General features: G+C 49.0%; 1 protein-coding gene across 1 annotated transcript; it reads left to right on the top strand.

Moving 5' to 3' along the window:
* The first annotated feature begins 453 nt into the window (after positions 1-453).
* Positions 454-22672, top strand: e2f4 (E2F transcription factor 4). Its single transcript, XM_007905841.2, has 10 exons — positions 454-760; positions 9027-9136; positions 10561-10722; positions 11742-11785; positions 12321-12385; positions 13100-13382; positions 14510-14710; positions 17435-17482; positions 18187-18231; positions 19385-22672. Exons 1-10 carry the CDS (start codon positions 644-646, stop codon positions 19498-19500), a joined length of 1191 nt encoding a protein of 396 aa, XP_007904032.1. The 5' UTR covers positions 454-643; the 3' UTR covers positions 19501-22672.
* Positions 22673-23537: the final 865 nt, after the last annotated feature.

Below are 23537 nucleotides of genomic sequence, written 5' to 3'. Positions count from 1 at the left end.
AGATAGATAGATAGATTTCCAGCATCTGCAGTATTTTGCCCCACTGGCAGCATCAGTTGCTGCTCTGTGTGTGGCTGTGTCTTTGCACACGATCCCCTCGTGCCCTTGTCAGCCGCTCCCCGGCTGTCAGCCGCTCCCCGGTTGTGAGACGCTCCCTGGCTGCAGGCTGGTCTGTGCGCCTCCCCGGCGGGGCAGCGCTTTGCGGACGCCCCCTGGCCTCCCGGCGGCTCCTGTTTGCGGCCACTTTCAAACCGGTCCCGGCGTGCACCGCGCGGCTAACGGCTCCCGGCGCCTCTCACACACTCACTCACTCACACACACACACAGGGCCGCGGGGAGACAGCGGGCGGGAGGGGGCGGGGGGGAGACAGCGGGCGGGAGGGAGTGGGGGGGGGACAGGCCGGGAGGGGGGACAGGCCGGGGAGGGGGGACAGGCCGGGGAGCGGGGGGGGGGTGCAGCGCAGCAGAGGCCGGGTTGAGGGGGAGCTGAGGCCGGGTGGTGTCGGGTGGTGTCGGGGGGGCAGAGACCCGGGAGGGAGGAGGGAGAGGAAAGGGGTGCGGCGGTGGGAGGGGGTAGTGAGACCGGTCGGCTCGGGGCTCGGGGCTCGGGCCTCGGGTCTCGGCTCGGGCCTGGGAGGCAGCCATGGCCGAGTCGCTGCCGCAGACGCCGAGCCGACACGAGAAGAGCCTCGGCCTCCTGACCACCAAGTTCGTGTCGCTGCTGCAGGAGGCCAAGGACGGGGTACTGGACCTGAAAGTGGTGAGAAACTGGGGGGCGGGGGTGGGGGGAGGTGTGAGCGGGGGGGGGGGCCCGAGCACAAAAGATCCTCAGCCACACGTGCTCACACCAGCCTCCAACACCTGCCCTCCCCGCACTGCCCTCGTTATACTGCCAACACTACCCTCAACACTGCCCTCAACACTACCCTCTACACTGTAAACACTGCCCTCAACACTACCCTCTACACTGCCCTCAACACTGTAAACACTACCCTCGACACTGCCCTCAACACTACCCTCTACACTGCCCTCAACACTGTAAACACTACCCTCTACACTGTCAACACTATCCTCAACACTGTCAACACTACCCTCTACACTGCCCTCAACACTACCCTCTACACTGCCCTCTACACTGTCAACACTGTGAACACTACCCTCTACACTATCCTCAACACTGCCCTCAACACTGCCAACACTACCCTCAACACTGCCAACACTACCCTCAACACTGCCCTCAACACTGTCAACACTACCCTCAACACTGCCCTCAACACTGTCAACACTACCCTCAACACTGCCAACACTACCAACACTACCCTCAACACTGCCCTCAACACTGTCAACACTACCCTCAACACTGCCCTCAACACTGTCAACACTACCCTCAACACTGCCCTCAACACTGTCAACACTATCCTCAACACTACCCTCTACACTGTCAACACTGTGAACAATACCCTCTACACTATCCTCAACACTGCCCTCAACACTGTCAACACTGCCCTCAACACTGCCCTCTACACTGCCAACACTGCCCTCTACACTACCAACACTACCCTCAACACTGCCCTCAACACTGCCAACACTGCCCTCAACACTACCCTCAACACTGCCAACACTACCCTCAACACTGTCAACACTACCCTCAACACTGCCAACACTGCCCTCAACACTGTCAACACTACCCTCAACACTGCCCTCAACACTGCCAACACTGCCCTCAACACTGTCAACACTACCCTCAACACTGCCAACACTGCCCTCAACACTACCCTCTGCACTATCAACACTACCCTCTACACTACCCTCAACACTGTCAACACTACCCTCAACACTGTCAACACTGCCCTCAACACTGCCAACACTGCCCTCTACACTGCCAACACTACCCTCTACACTGCCAACACTACCCTCTACACTACCCTCTACACTACCCTCTACACTGTCAACAACACCCTCAACCCTACCCTCAACACTATCAACATTACCCTGAACATTACCCTCTATAATAATAATAATCCTTGCATTTGATATAGCGCTTTTCACGTCGGGAGGACGTCCCAAAGCGCTTCACAGAACACACTGTAAAGTGAATTGACTGTATATTTGTGGGCGAACGCGGCAGCCAATTGCGCACAGCAATGTCCCACAAACAGTCGTAGATTGAAAATGACCAATTTATTATTGTTTTTGGTTTTGGAGGGATTATTATTAGACTCTGTGTGGAGTAAGGAAACTTGCCCAAGGTTTCGCCCTCTGCCTGGAATTGAACTCAGGTCTCTCGCTTGCAAAGCGAGTGCTCTAACCACTGAGCTACAGGCCTCCAATGCTATGCTAGCCTCTCCTCAACACTACCCTCTACACTATCAACATTTCCCTCTTTACGTTTTGCCCACAAAATATAGTCAATTCACTTTGACAGTGTATCCTGTGAAGCGTTTTGAGGCGTCTCGAGGACGTGATAAGGCGCTGTATCAAATGCAAGGATTATTATTGTTATTATACTACACGGCTCCCTGCTATACCCCCACTGCCCCTGCTATACCCTCACTGCTCCCCTCTGTCCCCGATATACTGCCACTGCCCTCACTGCCCCCCTCTATCTCTACAGTCCTGACTGCTATATCCTCACTGCCCCCGCTATACCCCCACTGTCCTCACTACCCCCTGGTCTACTCTCACTGCCCCTGATATACCGCCATTGCCCTCACTGCCTCTCTATATCTCTACTACCCTCACTGCCCCCGCTATGCCCTCAATGCCCCCGCTGTAGCCTCACTGCCCCCGCTGTATCCTCATTGCTCCCCACTATACCTCCACTGCCCCCGCTATATCCTCATTGCTCCCCACTATACCTCCACTGCCCTCACTGCCCCCTTGCTATACCTCCACTCCCCGCTCCCCCACTATATCTCGACTGCCCCCTTCACTGCCCCCCGCTATCTCTGCATTGCTCTCGCTGTACCTCCATTACATTCCACAGGGTGCCCTTTCACGGATCCCAACCCCCAACAGCTTCTCTCACTTGCTCCCCGAGACAGCTCAATACTTATCGTCCACTCTCAGCCCCCACCCGCCTCCCAACTTTATTTATTATTCATAATGTTTTTAACTTGCTGCTTGTATTATTCTTTCATTTGAAGTCCAATCTCTTAGTAATTAATTTACAGGTTGCTGTGTGCGCGTGCGTCTGTTCACAGTTGGCATGTTTATACGTCGAGGCCTGTGTTTGCGTATTTTTCGGAGTGGGGGGAAGGAAGCATATTTTCTGTGGAAATGAAGAATCTTTAGTCACTTTGAGGATTTTTGTTTTTAAATGATAAATGAAAATAAGTGGGGAGAGAAGGGATTGGGGTCCTTCCATTGTTGCTATGTGCTAAGGGTTGGCAGTTGCACTAAGTTAAGTGGCCATGCCAAGTGGTGTGCAGCCCTGCTGGGTGGTGTGGGCAGCAGGCCACAGCCTCAGTGCAATGGGGGGAAAGTGGCTTTGCAAGTTGTGAGGTGACCTGACCAGAGGAAACACTTTGCAAGATCGGAAGTCACAGCTGTGAGCCCAGGGCTGCAGTCACTGAACTACAAGCCCATCTTCATTTCTGTTCTGGCGCCTTATTTGAGCAGTTTAAAAGTGGCAATTGTTTCATTTGTTTTATGAGGCTGCCTGGAGTAATGCTGGCTGTCATCACATCTGTGTTTTCATCTGGATTCCTACTCCCTCACTCCTCTCTCACTACAAAAAACAATAATAAATTGGTCATTTTCAATCTACGACTGTTTGTGGGACATTGCTGTGCGCAATTGGCTGCCGCGTTCGCCCACAAATATACAGTCAATTCACTTTACAGTCTATTCTGTGAAGCGCTTTGGGACGTCCTCCCGATGTGAAAAGCGCTATATCAAATGCAAGGATTATTATTATTATTATAAGCCCCTCCTCCCCAGACACACAGAGCTGATGAGTTAAAACTTCACTGCAATGAATAAATGATGCTTGTTTGTGTGTAACACTGAATCGATGAACAGAGGCATTGATCACAGAGACGTTTGATTTCTATTTGTATCACAGGGATTTTATCTGCATCAGATTCCCTCCTTTGTAATCTATTAGGTGTCACCTTGGCTCAGTAGGGTAGAATTTGTTAACCTTGCAAGCCCAAAGCTCTAAAGGACTTAGGTCAGAGAGTGTCTCCCTCCGGGGAGGGAGTGCGCACCCCAATTCCACATATGGGGTATGTAAGTAGCGTGCATATACAGAACTGTTTGGATACTTTTAGACACTGTGATGGGTTTCTGCATGTGTCAGGCAACAACAACTTGCATTTATATAGTGCCCTTCATGCAGAGTCGTGTCCCAGAGCACTTGGCTGACAAAAGAATCTCTCGCTTCTTGGTCAGCAGATTGTGGGTTCAAGACCCACGTTGAAACTGAGCTCACAATCTCCTTGACACTCCAGCTCAGTACTAGGGGAGCATTGCATTGCTGGAGGCATCCTCTTTCAGATAAGATTCGGTCCCGTCTACCTATTCAAGTGGATGTTAATGATCCTGTAGCACTCATTATCTTCCAGATAAAATGGTTATTCACTTCATGGGTGTTTGTGGGGTATTGCTTTGTGCAAAGGGGTTGACGTATTCACCTACAAATACAGTCACTACATTTTACGGCAATTATCTGAGAGAGGCTGGGTTTCTATTCTTTATGGGGTTATTTGATTGAGGTATTTAAAATAATGGAAATAATTGACAGGTTAGGTCATGGATGACTCTTCCCTCTGGTAAAGGGATCCATTACAAAGGGGTCTGGCCTTAAAATCAGAAGTACGATGGTTAGAACTGAGATCATGAAGCATTTCTTCACACTATTCTGAAGATGTGGAATGTTGTGCCCCAAAGAGCTGTAAAAGGCAGTATCAATAGGAATATTTAGAAGAATGATTGATAGATAGACACTTGGATTGTAGAAGTATTAAAGGTTATCAAAAAGGCAAGGCGTTAAGATGAAAAGATCTGCCAAGGTCCAATAAACTGGTGGGACAGGCTCTATGTGATGAATGGCCTCCTGTTCTCTTATATCCTCTAGGTGCTTTGACACCTTTTGAGATTGTAGTTGCTATATCAAATGAAAGGATTACAACGAGTGCAACCTGTGCTTGGCACTGTGACAGCTCCAAGACGCACTGTTTTGCAATCCTTTGATGTGCAGCAGTGTCAACAGGTCACAGGAAAACGCCACAATGTGTAACTTGGGAAAGACAAAGGCTGCCTTGTGCATGGGCACGTGGCCTGGGATTGTGGAGTTTAGACGCTGAATGATGGTCACCTGTTAGTTACCTGGGGAAAGGGGGAGGATAAGAGACCTGGAACTCAGGAATCCACAGCACAGCAACCCAGCAAAACATTCCTGTTATCCCACAGGAAGGGGCTCGAGAGATCGGGTCCAACACATAGTGCCAGAGGCAAGGCCCTGCCTTGTCTCCCTTACACCACCGCCCCCCACCCGCTTTGCCACACACACACACACACGCCAGTCAGAGGTCTGTTCCTCTGGCATTCAGAAAGGAAGTTAAAATGTCTTCTAAAGGCCAAAGGTGAAGGAATATTAAGAGTATTTCGAACAAAGTGGAACAGCGATCTTTATTCATGACACTAAACATGTGGCCTTTGGCCCCTGCACACTGACTTGCCTTGTGCCGTGAATACCCATAATTAAAGGTGCATTATCCCAGGTTTAGAATTTTCCTTGGCAACCTCTTCTATTTTTAAAAAGGCAAATTTAGTTAAATAACGTCATTCAACTTTCTTTTCATATATAATATTTCTTCCTCACACACACGCACAAGGAAACCCCGTGCCTGCTCTCAGGTGTGGGGGAGGGAGACGGTGTTTGACCAAGCAGCGCAGAAACTGGCTGAAAGCACGACCGCTGATTGTGGAGCGGGGGAGACAAGGGACATCGTGAAGAACTGAGCAAAGCCAGGGGTAGAGCAGATCAGAGATGAAGGAAGGTGGCCGGGTGTGAATAGATTTGAAAGTGAAGAGATTGAAATCTGAGGAGCTTGAAATGGATGTGTTCTACCACAGGAGCTAGCGGAGGTAGCATGTTTAATGTCTTCATTGGAGACAGGGCAGCAGGTTGCAAGCTCTAAAGCAGTGGTGGCCAACCCGTGGCCCACGGCCATTTACGGTCCACTGTGCCGTCAAGCAGCATTCCCCCCCCCCCAACTAAACATTCATACGAGCCGAGGTAAGTTTGTGTTCGATCGGTACTTTTGTCCAGGTGTTTATTGATTGAATATCAAGAAATATTCAGTTGGTTACAAACTAATCTGTAGCCTGGATCAAAACTGCAAGTTAACTTACGAGAACTGAGTAGAAGCCATTGGTAAATTGGAGTGGCATGAAGTTAACAGGATTTTTTGCTCAACCCTTGTTGCTTTGAGAAGGTGGTGGGCCTGCTCATTAAACTGCAATGCAGTTAACTGGATTCAACAAGGTCCTCTTGCTTACGAGGCGAGCGCTCTAACCACTAAGCTAAAGGAGTCCACATGGCTCGACTGCACTTCTGACAATACAGGCTCAGAACCCACACCTGGGCACCTTCCTACATCTCCGATCGGCTATTTTAGCACAGGTGGGAAATCCCTATTATTTTGACAATGACTTTACATTTATCGAGGTTGGCAGATATTTTCATCTAGTTTACTGTTTTGTTCAATTTCCAGCCCTGGGAGTTAGATCCAGTGGTACAGTCCTGAGCTGATCAAGTTTGAAGGACCAAAATCAAACTCATTTGACACAGCAAGGCTCCTGGGGTCTGGTGCAGAAATTTCACTTGGGTAAGGGACTAAAGCGAGGAGTCAGGACCTTCAGAAGAAGGACAGTGGGTTGCCTATGCCGTGGGAAAGCCTCAAGTCTTTGAAGTGTACTAACACATGCAGGAAATGCTATGAGATTGGATGCAAATCCTTGTGCAACACATTCTACGTTCAGTCTCATAGCATTTCCTACTGTTGCATTAAGAGAATGCTAATTTGCATTGACACAAGTGAGGGGGAAACCAAGGGCTTTGTTCAGAGGAATAAATGGACGGTAAACAATCACTTGAACTCATGGACATGAGGGTCAGTGATCCACTAGAAACCAGGAATTTACCACTGTGTCTCGATCTGTGTTCTCAGTAGTGAGATGTGGCCATTTAACCCATCAAGTCTGTGCCACATCCCCCACCTGCTGAGATCTGGCCGGCATGGACAGGTCCATTCTCTGTAGTTTTTCAATGTACAGTGAGACGGGAGAGGATGCGAGGCTGTGGTCTGGAGTCGAAAGAAGGGAAAATCTGAAGTCTCTGTAGAAAGTAATGTCTACTTGTCATAGATGTTCAGTTGTACGTGGAAGAAGAGGTTGATTGTTGGATGAAAGTGAAGGATGAACTAATGTGAAGGACCAACAACAACTTGCACTTATATACCGCTCTCTACCCTGACTTTGAGCTGGGGGTGGGTGGGGAGGGGGTGGTGGAGGTGGCCGTAAGCATGGTCGAAGACTTTGTGCAATGAACGGCAAAAGATTCCAATAGACAGGACATTGAAGTCAGGGTGGGAGGACTCCGTGAGAAGATCACAGTGTAAGCCTGGCAAAGCAGCGAGTGTGTGGTGAGGTGTGGTGGTGTCTGGTCGGTTTATGGGTTGGGCAGGTGCGTTTTTGAAATGTTGGGCAGAAGCACGGCTGCAGTGTGGCAGTACGGATCCAGAGCTGCCCGTTCTGAATTTGTCCTGGTCTGAAAACACTAGTGTGTAAACAAATTGTTCCATTTGGTCAGTGGGTTTGTCAAGAAAGACGGCATTTTAATACACCTCATTGTTTTGAAATATCTCAATGCGAATGCGCCTCACAGATCAGTACCTTTGAAGTAAATGTGCACTTTCTTGGTATCAGAGCTGCCCTATAGCCTCATGGACGTGCCTCCTAGGATAGATTGGCAGAGCTGGCCCTAAACATTGGGGTGAAAGGGAAAGCCGATAAGAGGACTGAAAAAACCCAGCCCACAATCTGGCTGCTTTGTCCTGACTGGAGTTCCCCACTCTAGTTACTCATTACAGCAATGCTCTCTCTATTGCTGAGCAGCTCACAATGCTGTGGTTTGCTCTGGGTCTCTTCAGAGCCAAGCTGAGGTCCCCTCCCATACCATTACCCTGCTCTTGCCTTGTTAATAACCAACCCACTCAAGGGACCATAGAGCCTTTTTGAGTGTGCGAGAGCCCTGGTAGAAGGCGACAAGGAGGAGATGATGTGTCATCTCATTCCTGCAGTGACTCAGATAGCTCCCCCTGGGATTTCCCCCACAGAGCTGCAATGTCAGATAACAAATTTTCTTTTTTGTTTGAGTCCATGTGGCAAATGTATGTATTTTTCTTGATTCCCCACAACCCCCACAATGGTAAGGGGGTGTTAGTGCTGGAAATGGGAATTTCAGGCAGCCAGTGTTAGCATCGATCACCTCCTGTGGATAGATACAGATTACCATCCATCCAACACCTCTCCCACTTGCTTACTCCACAACCCACAACCCAATGCCTCCGCTCGACTGGCTCCAGCCTCAAGCATTTCCCTTATGCCCTCCATTCCACCATCAGTGGCTGCGCTTTAGGGCACTAAGCCCTGAAAATCTGGAACACTCTTCCTCAATCCCTCCGCTCAACCCACCCTCTTTCCCCATTTTCATGTTGCGTCTGAAGACCTTCCTCTTCGACTGTGCCTACATCACCTCCCCCCGGCTCGTTGTTGTCTGCCACTGTCAAGCGCACTACCCTACGTGAGGGGCGCTAAATAAATGCACATTGTTGCCTGATGCTGTGAGAATTCCCACCATCAACACAAGCCACCATGTGATCTCATCATTGCAGAATATCCACTCTGGCACCATCCCGTTACAGCAACTCAAAAGAGCTGAAGAGTTTTCTGCAGCTGAAGCTCCCTGCCTTTTTGCCGTGTTATTGTATAAAACCCAACTCTCTCTCTTTCTGCAGGCTGCAGACACACTCGCTGTGCGGCAGAAGCGTCGCATTTACGACATCACCAACGTCTTGGAAGGCATTGGGTTGATCGAGAAGAAATCCAAGAACAGTATCCAGTGGAAGTGAGTGTGTGTCTGAGAAAGAGAGAGAGAGAGAGAGAGACAGCACAGATTAAATACAGGGTCTCGCTCGCTCTGTCTCCCTCTGCACTGTCCCCATGTTTCTACAGTGCAGGGTAGATGCAAAGTAAATCTCCCTCTGTCCTGTCCCGTCCAACACTCCCAAGTCAGCTGGAGCACCGTTTAGGTTGTTTCTACAGGAAACAAATGCAAGATTAACAGTCTTGGTCTGTCAGCTATTGTCAACCTTGATTCAGAAGAATACTAACTCATTTCACCAACTGTTTTCAGTATCTTAGAGATGACTGAACCACTGCCCCACCTAAGTCACCAACTGCTGTGTCTTCCCTACACTAATAGGGGAGAGAGGCTCTTAACCAGACAGCGCATCTTTTAATGTGCTGATTCATAACTTGTCAGATTGTGGCTCAGCCTTGCTCTGTCAGGAAAAACAAGACTTGCACTCTGAATGATAATTTTGTATAGCGCCTTATCAAGTTGTTGAGACACCTCAAAGCGTTTCACAGGATATTACTGTGAAGTGCAGTGACTGTAAATGTGTCACAGTGTCTCATTACTGAGTGTTCAACTAGAGTTGTGAAGGAAATATTTCCTTCAAAATTATTACAGAAAATTATCAAGCTCTGCGGCTAGTCAGTTCCCTTCAGCTGGTTTAACGTCAACTGAATCATCCTGAACCTCAGCAAATTTAATTCTCTCATCTCTGTTTCTTGGAGGATTGAGGGATCAAGCTCCATGTTGATTCTTTGAGCTCCCAGTCCAGGCCATCATTCCAGTGCAGGGAGCACTGCATCGACTGAGATGTCCTCCTTTGCATAAGATGTTAAACGGTTTAGGTGTTTAGGTGGATGTTACAATTCCCATGGCACTATTCGAAAAGAGACGAGAATTTCTACCAATGTCCTGGCCAGCAATCTTTAAATAAAATCGGTTATTCCCTTTGTGGGATGTTGCTGTGCACAAATTGGCTGTTGGGTTCACCTACAAAACAAGTCACTATTTATAATAAATCACATAAAATACTCCCGATGTGAAAGGCACTACATCAAATGCACAGATTATTATCATTAAATCCTTTTTACGATTGTGTACCCAAGGTTCTCTTGAAACAATTGTGTGAAAATTACGACCAAACTATGAATTAACTGTGTCGTTTTTGAGTGGTTTTGTAATTGTATCGACATTGAGAACAGCAGGTATCCTGGGAAGGGGGACAGGCTGTGCGGTGTAATCTGTCGTACATTCACTTCCACGCTCCAGTTGATGTGGCGGTGAGCCATACTGTAGCTGTGGGTTTACTTTCCTAGCGGTCTGTAATATTTCCCTCTCCGTTTCTCTCTCTGTGTGTCTGTCTGTCTGTCTGGGTGCTTGTGTCTGTCTGTCTGTCTGTCTGTGTGTGTGTGCAGAGGTGTGGGTCCAGGCTGTAACACCCGGGAAATCGCTGATAAACTGATTGACCTGAAGGCAGAGATTGAGGACCTGGATCGGAGGGAGCAGGAGTTGGACCAGCAGCAGGTCTGGGTCCAGCAGAGCATCCAGAACGTGACGGACGACATTGAGAACAGCAGATATCCTTCTGGGAAGGGGTCGGGCCTCTGGGAACTCCCAGCTCAGGTCTAAAAATCCCTGACTGCCCAGCGCCCTGGGACATCTTTCCAACGTGAAGTGCACTGTGCATTGTGCAGTGCAGACAGCCCATAAACAAGCACACTCAGATACACTTGGACCACCCGTAAGATTGTAGGCCCACTGTGCCCCTGAGGTGGGAGATTATCTTTTCCAGCTCTGACCTCCTCACTGAGCGCCAAACTAAAAATGTTTTTTTTGGAACTTTTGCCGAACATCAGCTGCCCCATCTTATCTACCCCCACAGTCACAGGGTGCGCTGCACCTTGAATAGAAATCCACTCAACCTCCCCCTCCGTAGAAAAGGGCAATGATACGGATTCATGGGGAGGGGGCAGACACTGCATTGTGTGATGGGGTGGCTTGTGACGGGGAGTAGGGGCTTGTGACGGGGAGGGAGAGTGACGGATGCTGCATGTGGTGAGTGGGTTGGGGGCTGGGGGATTGCAGATTCATTGTGGATAGATGTGTCCCAGCCAATGGGGGTTCCCAGTGAGCGAGTGACTGCTGTCTCTAGGTCAGAGGACCTACTATCCCCCTACCTACCTGCCCGTACCCTCCGTTCCTCTGGCTCCGGTCTGCTCCACATCCCCCGCCCCAACCGCCCTACCATCGGTGGTCGGGCCTTCAGCCTCTCAGCCCCGAGGCTCTGGAACTCCATCCCCAGTGCCTTCGCCGCCTCCTCCCTTTCCTCCTTCAAGGCCGGTCTCAAGACCTTTCTCTTTGACCGAGCCTTCAGCTCCCCTCTCGACTCTCTACCCCCTCCTCACTCCCTCCCTTCCCTCCCCTCACCCTGACCATTTCCCCCCTCCTCGCTCCCTCCCTTACCTCCCCTCACCCTGACCATTTCCCCCCTGCTCGGGTCCTGACCTGACTGTACAGCGCCTTGGGACGTCTTCCCGACGTGAAAGGCGCTCTATAAATGGAATCTTATTGTTGTTGTCTCCTTAACTAGCATCACATTAGCATATGTCACACATGAGGATATGTGTCGGTGTTTTAAAGGTAAGGAACCAAAGCTTTATTGAACATTCTAACAGGTGCACTGAGAGGTGGGATCTGCTGTGTGTATCTACGTCAGTGTCTAATCAGCACTGAGTCGTACTGAGCCATGGACAAAGACAGAAGGAAGCCATACAACCCATTGGCTGTGTGTTTCCTCCAGATTATTAGTCTTTTAAGACTCCCTGCCATTTTTCCCCCCTTAATATCCCTCACTTCTCAAGGTCCTGTCTATAGTAATAATAATAATCCTTGAATGTGATATAGTCTTATCACGTCTTCGAGACGTCTCAAATACGGTAAAGTGGAGTGACTGTATATTTTGTGGGTGAAACGACAGCCAATAATTGTGCACAGCAGTGACCTACAAACGGTCATGATTTGAGTGACCACATTTTTTTTTGAGTCCCTGCAGCTAAGTGGATATGTCTATCGGGGTGGGTGGGGGGGAGAGAGGGTTTTCTCTTGCTTGAATCTTGAATTAAAATCAGGTCGGGATAAAATCTCTTTAACTGTTTTTCTTCTCTCTCGTGTTCAGGCGATACGCTGTTGGCAATCCAGGCTCCCTCGGGCACACAGTTAGAGGTTCCCATTCCAGAAGGGGTAGGTACCGGACTCTTCACTCGGTGAGGGAGGGACTCAGAATGAACAGACCAACAACTTGACAATTTTGAAGATCTTTGCTTCAGTGACTCAAACCTGGAACTGGCCACCAAACTATTCCAATTGTATGATGGGAGGCATCAGGGCTGTGCTCTTTTATTGCTCTGGCCCACAATGGCTCCATGTGGGGTGGGCACTGAGCCATACAGAGCGGGAACCATTCCATGGTTCTGTATTGCTTGCTGATGCTGCCAAGAAGTTACTATAGTCATCCCTCAGGGGCCGGGGGTTCTGAGAGAAAGATCACACAGGGTTACCGCACCTGATAACTGTCCAACTGTACCCCACTTTGAATGTGTTTGTGTGTGTGTGCGCACGCGCGCCCGAATAGTGTGTGAGGTCAGGATGGGGCTGAGCTGTGATGTCTGTTGACTTCCCTCTTCCCCCATCCCCCACCCAAAAGAAATGCAGGCTACCAGAGGCTGGGGGAAGGCAAGTCACTGGCTTCAGCAGAGGAGGGGAGAAAAGTAAGTCAGTCCTCTGACTGACCGCATCTCTTGTCCAAGGGCCCCGACATCCTTTTCAGCTGCATCATCCGAAAGCACAAATCTGTGGCTGCTTCTCGAAGGCTTAAGGCAGTGTTTCCCTTTAATGTGTCTCACTTCTCTCTTACCGCCATGCCGCTAACTGCTGTCACACTGTTCTGCATTGCAGGGCTCGAACGGACAGAAGAAGTACCAGATTCACTTGAAAAGCACAGCAGGTCCTATTAACGTGTTGCTGGTGAATAAAGACACGTCATCGTCCTCGCCGGTGGTGGTGCCGGTTCCTCCGCCCGAAGACCTGGTCCCGTGTCCGCCTATCGCCCCCACCACCCCACAGAGGCCGGCGCTGAGCGCCCACCTGGAGCCCGGGGGCTTCTCTCCACCCCGGCCGGACTCACCGCCTGCCACCACACACATAGCTCTGCCCCCAGAGACCACCGCAACTCCCACAGGTCAGACACCACCTGATGATAATAATCATAATAATAATCCTTGCATTTGATATCACGTCTTTGAGATGTCTCCAAGCGTTTCACAGCAAAGTGTAGTAACTGTGTATTGTGTGGGTGAAACGCGGCAGCCAATTGCCCACAGCACCGTCCCACAAGCAGTCGTGGACTGAGTGACCAAGTTATTATTATTTTTGAAGGGATTATTATCCCCAGAAAACTGATCCGCCATTCGACTAACAACCGGGTTCCTACTTAATGCTGGGTAAGGAAACTTGCTCAAGATTTTGCACTGCCTGGGATTGGAACCCACTTTTCAACAGAATGATGGGATCTGGAACATCCACCTGAACAGGCACCTCCAGCAATGCAACTCTCATAGCATAACCACTATGCTACAGGACTCCGTACTAAGCTTGGCTCCCCTACCCTCGGAGTTTAACCCCACACTCCCACTGGTTAAACTGAGAGCTACCACTGGCCAGACGATGTTTGGGGGAGTCGAGAGGGGGAGGGGAAGGGAGAGAAGTAGGACAATCTCCACTGACTGACTACAACTACTCACTGTGCCACATCTCCTGTCCAGGGGTCGGTCTCCAACAACCTTTAAAGAGTGTCAGCTTTAGCTCAAGTCAGTAGTATTCTTGCCTCTGGATCATTGGTTATTGTCTCATGTCAGGACTTTGAGCTTGCAGTCAAGGCTGATGCTCCAGTGTGGTGCTGGGAGAGAGTTGGATTGCTGGAGATGCCTGTTCAGGTGGACATTCCAGATCCCATCATTCTGTTGAAAAAACAAAGGGAGTTTTTTCTCCAGTGTCCTGGACGACAAGCTGAAAAGTGAAATTGATTTCAAGGATAGGGAATGAAAAACTAATGGCACAGATGGAATGGGCCAAATAACCTCTTTCAGTGCAGAAACTTTCTGTTACTGTAAATTAGTTATTCACTTCGATGAGTGTGGGACCCTGCTGCGGGCAAAATGGCCGCCGTGCGTCACAACAAAAACTACATGACCGTAATTAAATTAGACCGTCCTATTCATGTATCGAATGCAAGTTCTTTCTCCTGTTGTACCTTAGCATTGCCAGTGTTGTCATCCTCTCTCTCTCTCTCTCTCTCTCTGCCCTCAGTGCCAAGCTCACCAGCACAGGAGATCCACAATGCCACCAGCATCTTAAGCCTCGAGCCCCTCAACATCGTGCCCACGTCCACTAGCCCAGGGGTAACTGTGGAGACGCAGCCGCTGGAATCATCTGCCTCATTAGACAGCAGCACCTCACTATCCAATCCCACTACCTCCTTTGAGCCAATCAAACCTGATCCTTCACTGGGTAAGTTGGGCAGGTTTGCTTTGGGAAGAAGGTTTGTGTTCAGGTGTAGGCTGGATCACTGTGGGAAAGGGCCTGGTGATGTTCATGTGTGTTTATGACAGGGCCTGGGCATGAGGCCTGCCAAGAACCGAGGTTTGGGGACCCCAGAGTGTGCGTTGGGGTAACTGCTGGAGTCTTTAACTGCACAATTTGCCATTGAGAGCACTGTTTGGCCAGCTTTCCCACTGTTTATCCAGAGAGGACTGTCCTACCCGTTAGAGCTTCATTAGAGTATCAGGGAGACATGGCCTGAGTGCCGCAAGATTTGTAGTCGTTTGCAATCTTGGCATTTGCTGAAAGAAAAATCCCTGGGCTTTCTGCTCTCTTTTTTCTCTCTTCCCCATCTCCCCCCCCCCCCCCAACAGCTGCAGGCTGGACTGAGCCAGGCCTCGGGGGGGCTGCTGTTACCAGTTACCATTGGAAACGATGCAGAGGAGTGTAAGGGGGTGAGTGGCTGCCAATTCTCTGTGTGGATCTAGAACAGGATTGGAAAGTCCCAGATGTGTGTGGGGAGGGGGAATGGGGGAATTTGTATATCTCATCTCCACACTCTTGGCCTTGGATTTGAAAAATCCCTTTCATGTCCTCCCAGAGCCGCTGGCTGGCCCCACGTTTGCCTTGTGCTTGTGTCAGACATGCTCCATGTCGACATGAGGCAAGCGAGACAGAGACAGACCCGCCTCGGGGTGGGGGTGCAGAGGATTATAATTTAAAGATGTCACTGAGCGACAGATGGGAAAAATCTTTCTGCAGGCAGGAGGTTTGAGTGATGGAAGGAGCCGAGGGAAGGGAAAATAATTTTCTTTCTGGTTGTTTAAGTTTTGCCCACCTCCCTTAAATCTACAGTTCAGTAAAACACAGCCTTTTCCAGTTCTAGCTTGTTCCATTGCCAGCCTCGGCAGCAGGAAGGTCAACAACTTGCCCTTACAGTGCCCTTCACATAGAGTAGCATCCCTGAATCTGCCAAGTTCAGGCCATCTCTTGAGACCCTGAGTGGGGGAGCGTTTGGGCTCCTTCTCACAGCACTTTGAGACGTCCTCCCGAAGTTGAAAGGATTATATAAAATGCGAGGATTATTATTCAATAATTAATTGCATTTGATGCATTGCAGCATTATAGGTCCCGGATGCTTTGCAGGGATTATCGTTGCAGTGTTATTCTGGATATCATGTTCATGTGAAGGTATCTGTTGAGAGTGCCTGCAAATCTGATTGAGAGCCCTGGTTCTGCAGGCAGGGATGGAATGAGTATCAGGCGGGTTTAGGTGTGGTTTGTGAATGGTATTTTTAGACATAGTAGAAACAGTCAGACTTCTAGAAATGAGACAATTACATAAAGGCTGTGACTCATGTGCAGCCACAGCGCTATAATATAATAATCCTTACATTTGATATTGCGCCTTAGCACATCCATGGAGGCAAGTGGTATTGCACTGGCTGGCGCCTTTGATGCCAGAATTCAGGCCATCTCTACTGGAGACCCTGAGTGGGGAGTGTTTGGGCTGCTTCTCACTGCTGGCCCTGAGTCACAAGTTTGCGGGTTCAAGTCACACACTCGACTGATAATCGAACCCACTGTCTAGGCAGATGCTGCAGTTCTAGGGGTCGGAGGGGTCGTTCTTCGGTTGAGTCACTAAACCTCGTTTCTCCTGGTGTCCTGGCCAATTTGCAACACCGCAATGTCCCATAACAGCAAAATTCTCAACATTCCCAACACGATACGAAGATAGGTGGGAGAGTAAGCTGTGAGGATGACACACGAACATGTTCAAGACTGAGATTGATAGATTTCTAAAGAATCGTGGGACTAAGGGATATGGGGGCATTATCTTATTAAATGGTGGGGCAGGCTCGAGGGGCCGAACGGCGTACTCCTGCTCCTACGCCTTATGATCTTATTCCCTGCAAAATAAACAATCTACATGATAAATCATGTGAATCGCATTGAGTGGAAGACACTCTTATCGGGATGCAGGAATTTTATTATTACAGTAATATTTCCAATCAGTGTCTTCTGTGGATGGAGAGGAGCAGGAACCTCTCAGTTTATAAAGGGAGGTAAGAGGCTCGTGTCGGTGCTGCCTCGTGTGTGAAGTGCTGCTCCAGACTGGGGCTGCCTGCAAACCCACAGGCATCGCCGAACAGGGGAAGTGCTCCCCCTGGCAGCACAGTGGGGAAATGCGGCATTTGGAGTCCTGTAGTTCAGTGGTTGGAGCACTCACCTCACAAGCGAGAGGACCCGGGTTCGATTCCCGGGCAGCAGGGCGAAACACTGGGCAAGTTTCCTTACTCCACACTCCTCTGCTTACCTAACAGTAAGTGAGAACCCGGTTGTTAGTCAATAGGCAGATTGCTTTTCCGGGGGTAATAATTGCTTTAAAAACATTAAAATAATAAATTGGTCACTTCAATCCACGACTGTTTGTGGGACACTGCTGTGGCAATTGGCTGCCGCATTTCGCCCACAAAACATATAGTGAATTGACTTTACAGTATATCCTGTGAAGAGCTGTCTCGCAGTTGTGATAAGTCGCTATATCAAATGCAAGGATTATTATTATTACAGGGAGGTGCTGGTCAAATTGTACCTGAGATTGCTTTTTGGTACGGGTGGGGGTGTGAGGGGTGAGGGCGAGGGGGTCAATCACTGTTCTGAAGCTGACTTTTTTCTCCTCCCACCCCACAGTGCTGGAGTTTCCCAAAGAGCTGACCGAGATGTTCGACCCCACAAAAGGTAGGTGCTGATGGAAATGAGCTTCCATCCGCTGACCCCTCCCAGTCTGAAGTTAATAACCTAGATTTATTTGCCTTCCACTTGCGCAAGAGGCACTTCACTCCCCAACCCTCCCTCCCACCCCACCCCGGTGTGAAGTGCCCGCCACTTCCCCCATCCCTCTCGCCAATATTGGGCAAGATTTCAGCCATTCTACCCCTACCCCCCCACCCCGCACACTCTGTGAGCCGCTTTGAGATGTCCTCCCATCACAAAAGCTCTACACAAATGTGCAGTTGTTGTTAGATACAGAGTAAAGTATTTTTTGCTTTGCCTAACAAAGCAGGGCCCTGCCCCCACTCGGTTCCACCAGATAACTTACAACGCGATTCCAGCTGTTGTTTTGCTCAGAGATTTGCGCTGTGCAGCTGCTAGTCCAGGCTGTGATGTGAAAGCTCTGCATCAACTGTCAGTTCAGACATCTGTGATGTCCCCACACCTACACATTGGGGCTCAGTATGTCTCTTTGTCTCTCCCCCTCACCACCACCCTCAACTTATCTTCACCACAAGGGATGAGCCTGCCGTTGTGGGGGAGTGAGTAGGCCAGACTGTGGGGTGGTGGGTGGGTGGGGGAGACAGTGCTGTCAATGTGTAGGGAGGAGGGCGTGGGGGAACGTGGGCTGTCAATGTGTGGGAGTGACTATTTGTGTTTGTGTTTGACAGAATGTATGGATTCAGACCTCATAGATGAGTTGATGTCTTCAGAAGGTGAGCGCCCTCTACAGTCCAGCACCTGCTGTGGGCCTGTGGTTCAGGGCCCGTTCGGCCCCAGGGTTCTGGTATCTCTGCTCAGTGCTGAGTTACTGATCTCAGCCGTCCTGAGAAGGGAGAATAGACAGGGTTCCTGGCTCAGCCAATTTGGAAGGTGTTTGTGAGAAAAGATCGGTATTCAGCTGGACTAACTGGTGCTCCAGTCTCAGTGAATGAGGTGGCAGCCTGGCTCAGTCAGCAGCAATCTCACCTCTTGAGGCAGAAGCTGAGGGTTCAAGCCCCAAATCAGGACTTCAAATTCGCAGTCCAGTCTGATGCTCCAGCACAGCACTGAGGGGGCCGCTGCATTGTTGGAGGTGCCATCCTTCAGATGGGATGTTAAAGATCCCATGGCAGTATTCGAAAAGAGAAGGATGTTTCTCCCAGGGTCGTGACCAACAATCCCTCAAATAAAATTGGTCGCGAACCTCATGGCCTTCTGTGGGACATTGCTGTGTGCTGCCACATTCGCCTACAAATTACACATTAAAATCCTGTGAAGTGTTTTGAGATTTTTCAGCGATGTGTTAAGGCACTACATCAAATACAAGGATGATTCTTATTATGATAATGGGCTGTGAGGGGAGGTCATAGAGCGGGAGTGGAACTGTCCCCCTGGGCAATAATAATAATAATTCTTGCATTTGATACAGCGCCTTATCACGTCATTGAGACGTCTCACAGCACTTCACAGAATATATTATGAAGTCGATTGACTTTACTGTATTTTGTGGGTGAAACGGGGCAGCCAATTGCACACAGCAGTGTCCCACAAATAGTCATGGATTGAATGACCACGTTTTAATTTTTTTTGAAGGGCTTATTACCTCCAGAAAAGTGATCCACCAATCCGGGTTCCTACTGATAGCTCAGTAAACAGAGGTGTGTGGAGTAAGGAAATTTGCGCAACCTTTCAGCCTACCTGGAATCGAAGCGAGGTCCTCTCACTTGCTAACCACTGAGCTACAGGTAGTGTAGGCTCTTGCTAACCACTGAGCTACTAGTGTAGGGAGATGATGAAGCGGGGGGGAGTAATAGCTTGGTGCTCGGGGTGGGTAGGGAGTAAAGCCTCTGAATCACGGTGCTGAATGTTGTCCTCCCTTCTCCGCAGTGTTCGCCCCCCTCCTCCGGCTCTCACCTCCACCCGGGGACCACGACTACTACTTCAACCTCGACGACAGTGAAGGGGTCTGCGACCTGTTCGACGTCCCCATCCTCAACCTGTGACCTGGGGCTCGCCGCGGGACCTTTTACACAAAACACACAGAGAACCTTCCTTTGGTATTTTTCTATATAAAAAGAAAAGGATCTTAAAGTGGCTTTAGCCTTGGAGTGACGTGAGCTACGGCCAATACAACTGCACAATAACAGAGAGAGTGTAAGCGAGAGGACGAGGGTCGGTAATGCCCACACAACATGATGTAGGAACTCGCCAAGCCTGGAGGAGCCGGACCTGACAGCGAGAGGGGTGGGGTGCTGAGTGCGACCGTCAAGCGGAGATTCGCTCCCCGTGTGTGTGTGTGTGTGTGTGCGTGTGTGCATGCGTGCGTTTCCCCGATCTTCACAGCCAAGTCCCGAGTGCAGCTTTTTATTATATCCTGACGTTTCGCCATCTCTTCGAGTCCCGCAGTGTGAGCGCTCTACCCACCAGTGCCTGTGGTCAGCCTGAACCCAGTGGGGCTGCAGTTGGACTCTGCACTGGGGGGATATCAGCCTAGACTGTCCTGGCGACCACTGTCCAGAGAGGCACGCTCCCCCTTAGCTAGAAGGGGGTGGTGTGTGTACACATCAGGTCAAGGCAGCATTGGAAACCCTGCATTGTCAGCAGGTTTTGTTCATAAATATTTGTTACACATCAGGAGTGGCAGCTTACTATTTGACGTCTGACTCTTTCCCTTCGCCTCCGTTCCCCCAACCCCCAGGATGGCTGGTGATGGATGTAGTTGTTAAATTCTCTGTGTTGGGGAGAGGCGCTGTGGCAGACTGGGACAGTGCTAGAGCTTGTGATTGAATCTGAACCCTGTCTGGCTGAGCGGAGGGTAGGTAACCTGTGTCCCTCCGTGAGTCAGCGTTGTCAGAAGAGAAGACGTAGGATTAGGAAAAGGTTTAGAGCTACAGAACGCTTCCACTGAACTGTGATCCTCAATGCTGGTGACCTGATTTATTCCTGCCTGACCCCCATATATCGCAGAAGCCCTGGGACAGTGGGGGCAGCTGGGGGAGTTGGAAGGACCAACAACACAAGCCCGACCACACACACACACTCTGTGTTCAACTGCTACCAATTCCTCCCAGAGAAACGGCATCAAGATATGTAAACTGTCCTAGCACCTCCCTGCACAGGTGAGAGCAGGGCACTCTCACGCTGTGACTCCCCACCCCCAGCACTTCCTCACCTCAGTCATGCAGCGAAATTGAAACAGAAAAAAAATGTACATTTTGTTATTTTTTTAAAAAAAAGAGAAAGAATAACGGAGTATTTTTTTAATCTGATTTTTTTTAAACTGATTTTAGGACATAGCACTTGCTTTCTACACTCCTACACACATCCTTCACCCCACCCCCCATACCCGTTTAAATTTTTATTCCAGGTCACTTTCTTTTTTAAAAATCCCTGGATTTGGGATTTTTGAGGGGGAAGAAAACAGATTTTCAGAAGGTTTTGTTACCTCGACACCTTTGGCTTGTTGTCCAGAGGAGACAACAAGCTGCCTGCCTGCACTCCCAGCTCTCTCTCAGGCAGCTCTTTGGGCAAAAGGGGATAGTCCACCTACACACCTCTGGGAGTCTGGTGAGGGAGCGAGTCCTGCATGGACTTGTTGGTGCTGTGTCAACATTCTGCCACACTGGCACTGAATCCCATTGTATTTGCCCATCCCACTTTGGATACAGGACTCTGGGAATCCGGGATGAGTGATATCCCCAGTACCCAGAAAAGCTGGTGAATCGGGAGTTCAACATTTCTGTAAAAGCGTTGAAATGGCTGGAGAAATGGGTGTCAGAGGTTGTACGCCTCATTTCACCCCCCGCTGTAAAATCCTCTGCCAGATCCGTCCTGGGCCGTCAGTCTGGCTAACTGCTGGGATCTCCTCTGGCAGCGAGTGGTGGGTTTATGCCCAAATTGGAACAATTGCATAACAGTCAAGTGGTTTAGGAAAATCAGATAGTTCATGTCTCCCTTTCCTCTGCTTGGCATCCGGCCCCAACTTTGTAAAGCGCTCCAAGATATTATTCTGTGTGAAAGGCACTATATAAATGCAAGGTGTTGTCCTTCCTCTTCCCCCTCTCTCCCCAAGTTTGTGAGAAGTAATTTGCAGTCACTTCAGTTTGTGGAGGAAACCATTCCAGCCCACGTTCTTTTGCATGAACCTTTATTTCCACGCAGATACTTTGATTTAGGATTTAATCAAAACTTAATACTGTCTTGGCAAAGTGGGGATTGGTTATAAAGATTTACAAATGAAAGGGGGGAAGGAAGCTCAGTTGCATTGTTTTTAAGCATAGTTCCTATGGTCTGAGGTCAGCGATGAGGTTGATTTTATCAGGACAATGTAAGAGTGGTATTAGTTTGCGGTTTAGTTTATCCGCGTGAGCCCAGGCCACTCAACAGAAGATAAGCCGACTGCCAGACTGAAATAACCCAGGTAGTGATTGATTCATTAATTAATCCTGAATTACGTTCAATTTCCCTCTTGGTGTAGATTCACCCCCAACAGCCAGACTTAATGCTGGGTGTGAGATGATTGTATTAATGGTTGCCTCATTGGATTAGTTTATTATGTTGGGAGGAGGAGTGGAAGGGGAGAGCTATTTAGATGGATTTTTGCAGTATGTAAAATAACCATTTGTTTTTCACGCAGCATACAAAAAAATATTTTTATACTTGTTTTTTTGGGGGGGGATTGTAAAGGACTCATTGAGAACGCAGGATTTGTACAATTTCTAGCCTCTAGTAAGAATTACGTTCATCTCAACATAGCACTTTAGAGAAATTGGATGTTTATATTTTGTATCATAAGATTTCTGACGTTATCTGAAGATCATTCCAGTGTAGCTCATGATTCACAAAGGAACTTTATACATTATATAATCTCCCTTGTGCTTTACACAGCGCATGGATTGGGAGACAAAATGGAGCCTCCATTTATTCAACATACCACAGCTCTATTGTTCTGTGTTCATCACCTCATGAGGAATTCTAATTGTGTGTGTGTTTTTTATATAAAGGAGTTAAAGCTGTTTTTACTTTGTTGGTTGGACTGTGTTGGCCGTTTGGAAGTCTCGGCCAATGCACACAGGCTCACAAAGAACCGGCACATCTTCCTTGTGCTGTCATTGTATCAACTGCAATGTGTTTTGGGGATTGTACAGTATCTCAATAAAAATTCCTTTTGAAACATTTTCTTCCTATTCATACGTAGCCTGTGCTCCTCAGCCCAGAAACTGGGCGTAGAGAGTGCCTATCACATCCAGCTCCCTCCCTGACCTCCCAATTCCTCTCGTTTGCTCTAATCTGGAATCAATTCCTCCATGACCGGGACACTGCTGTGCGCAATTGGCTGCCGCGTTTCATCCACAAAATACAGTCAATTCACGTCGCAGTATATTCTGTGAAGCGCTTTGAGACGTCTCATCAGGCGCTATATCAAATGCAAGGATTATTATTCATTTGTTGCAAAACTTCAGAGAGGTTCACGGATAAGATTAGGAAGGGGGAGAAAACCGTAAGGATAAATACAAATGTTTTATTACGAGGATTTTTAATCATGGAGAAGAGTGCAAGAAGGTCTGCCATGGTTGCTGAATCCCAGTGACCGACGGTGAGAGCAAGAAAGGAGCGTTATCCCCATTGGTCTCAGTGCTGATGGGCGAGGGAGCAGATGATCAGGTTCCTGCTTCCTGACTGTAGAGAGAGTACATTGATAATCCTCGCATTTGATATGGCGCCTCATCACGTCTTTGAGACGTTCCAAAGCACTTCACAGAATATACTGTAAAATAAATTGATTGTATTTTTTTTGGTGAAACGCTAATTAGGCACAGCAGTGTTCCCCAAATAACAACAAAATGATATTTATAGAGCGCCTTTCACGTCGGGAGGACATCCCAAGATGCTGGACAGTCAGGGGTCAGGACCCGAGCATGGGGGATGGGTGAGGAAAAGCAGAGAGGTGGGAGGGCGACTGAAGGCACGATCGAAGAGGAGGGTCTTGAGATCGGACTTGAAGGAGAGTATATGAGCTGCAGAGTTTTGGATGATCTGC

Source organism: Callorhinchus milii, unplaced genomic scaffold, assembly GCF_018977255.1.
Source record: "Callorhinchus milii isolate IMCB2004 unplaced genomic scaffold, IMCB_Cmil_1.0 Scaffold14, whole genome shotgun sequence".
Classification (NCBI taxonomy): domain Eukaryota; kingdom Metazoa; phylum Chordata; class Chondrichthyes; order Chimaeriformes; family Callorhinchidae; genus Callorhinchus; species Callorhinchus milii.
The sequence above is the reverse complement of the archived record's forward strand: the minus strand, read 5'-3'. Positions and strand labels throughout refer to the sequence as shown.

Coding starts and splice junctions, on each gene's coding strand:
- e2f4 (XM_007905841.2), top strand. CDS start 644: ATGGCCGAGTCGCTGCCGCAGACGCCGAGCCGACACGAGAAGAGCCTC. Junction 761..9,026: donor GGGTACTGGACCTGAAAGTG/GTGAGAAACTGG, acceptor CTCTTTCTGCAG/GCTGCAGACACACTCGCTGT. Junction 18,232..19,384: donor TGAGTTGATGTCTTCAGAAG/GTGAGCGCCCTC, acceptor CCTTCTCCGCAG/TGTTCGCCCCCCTCCTCCGG.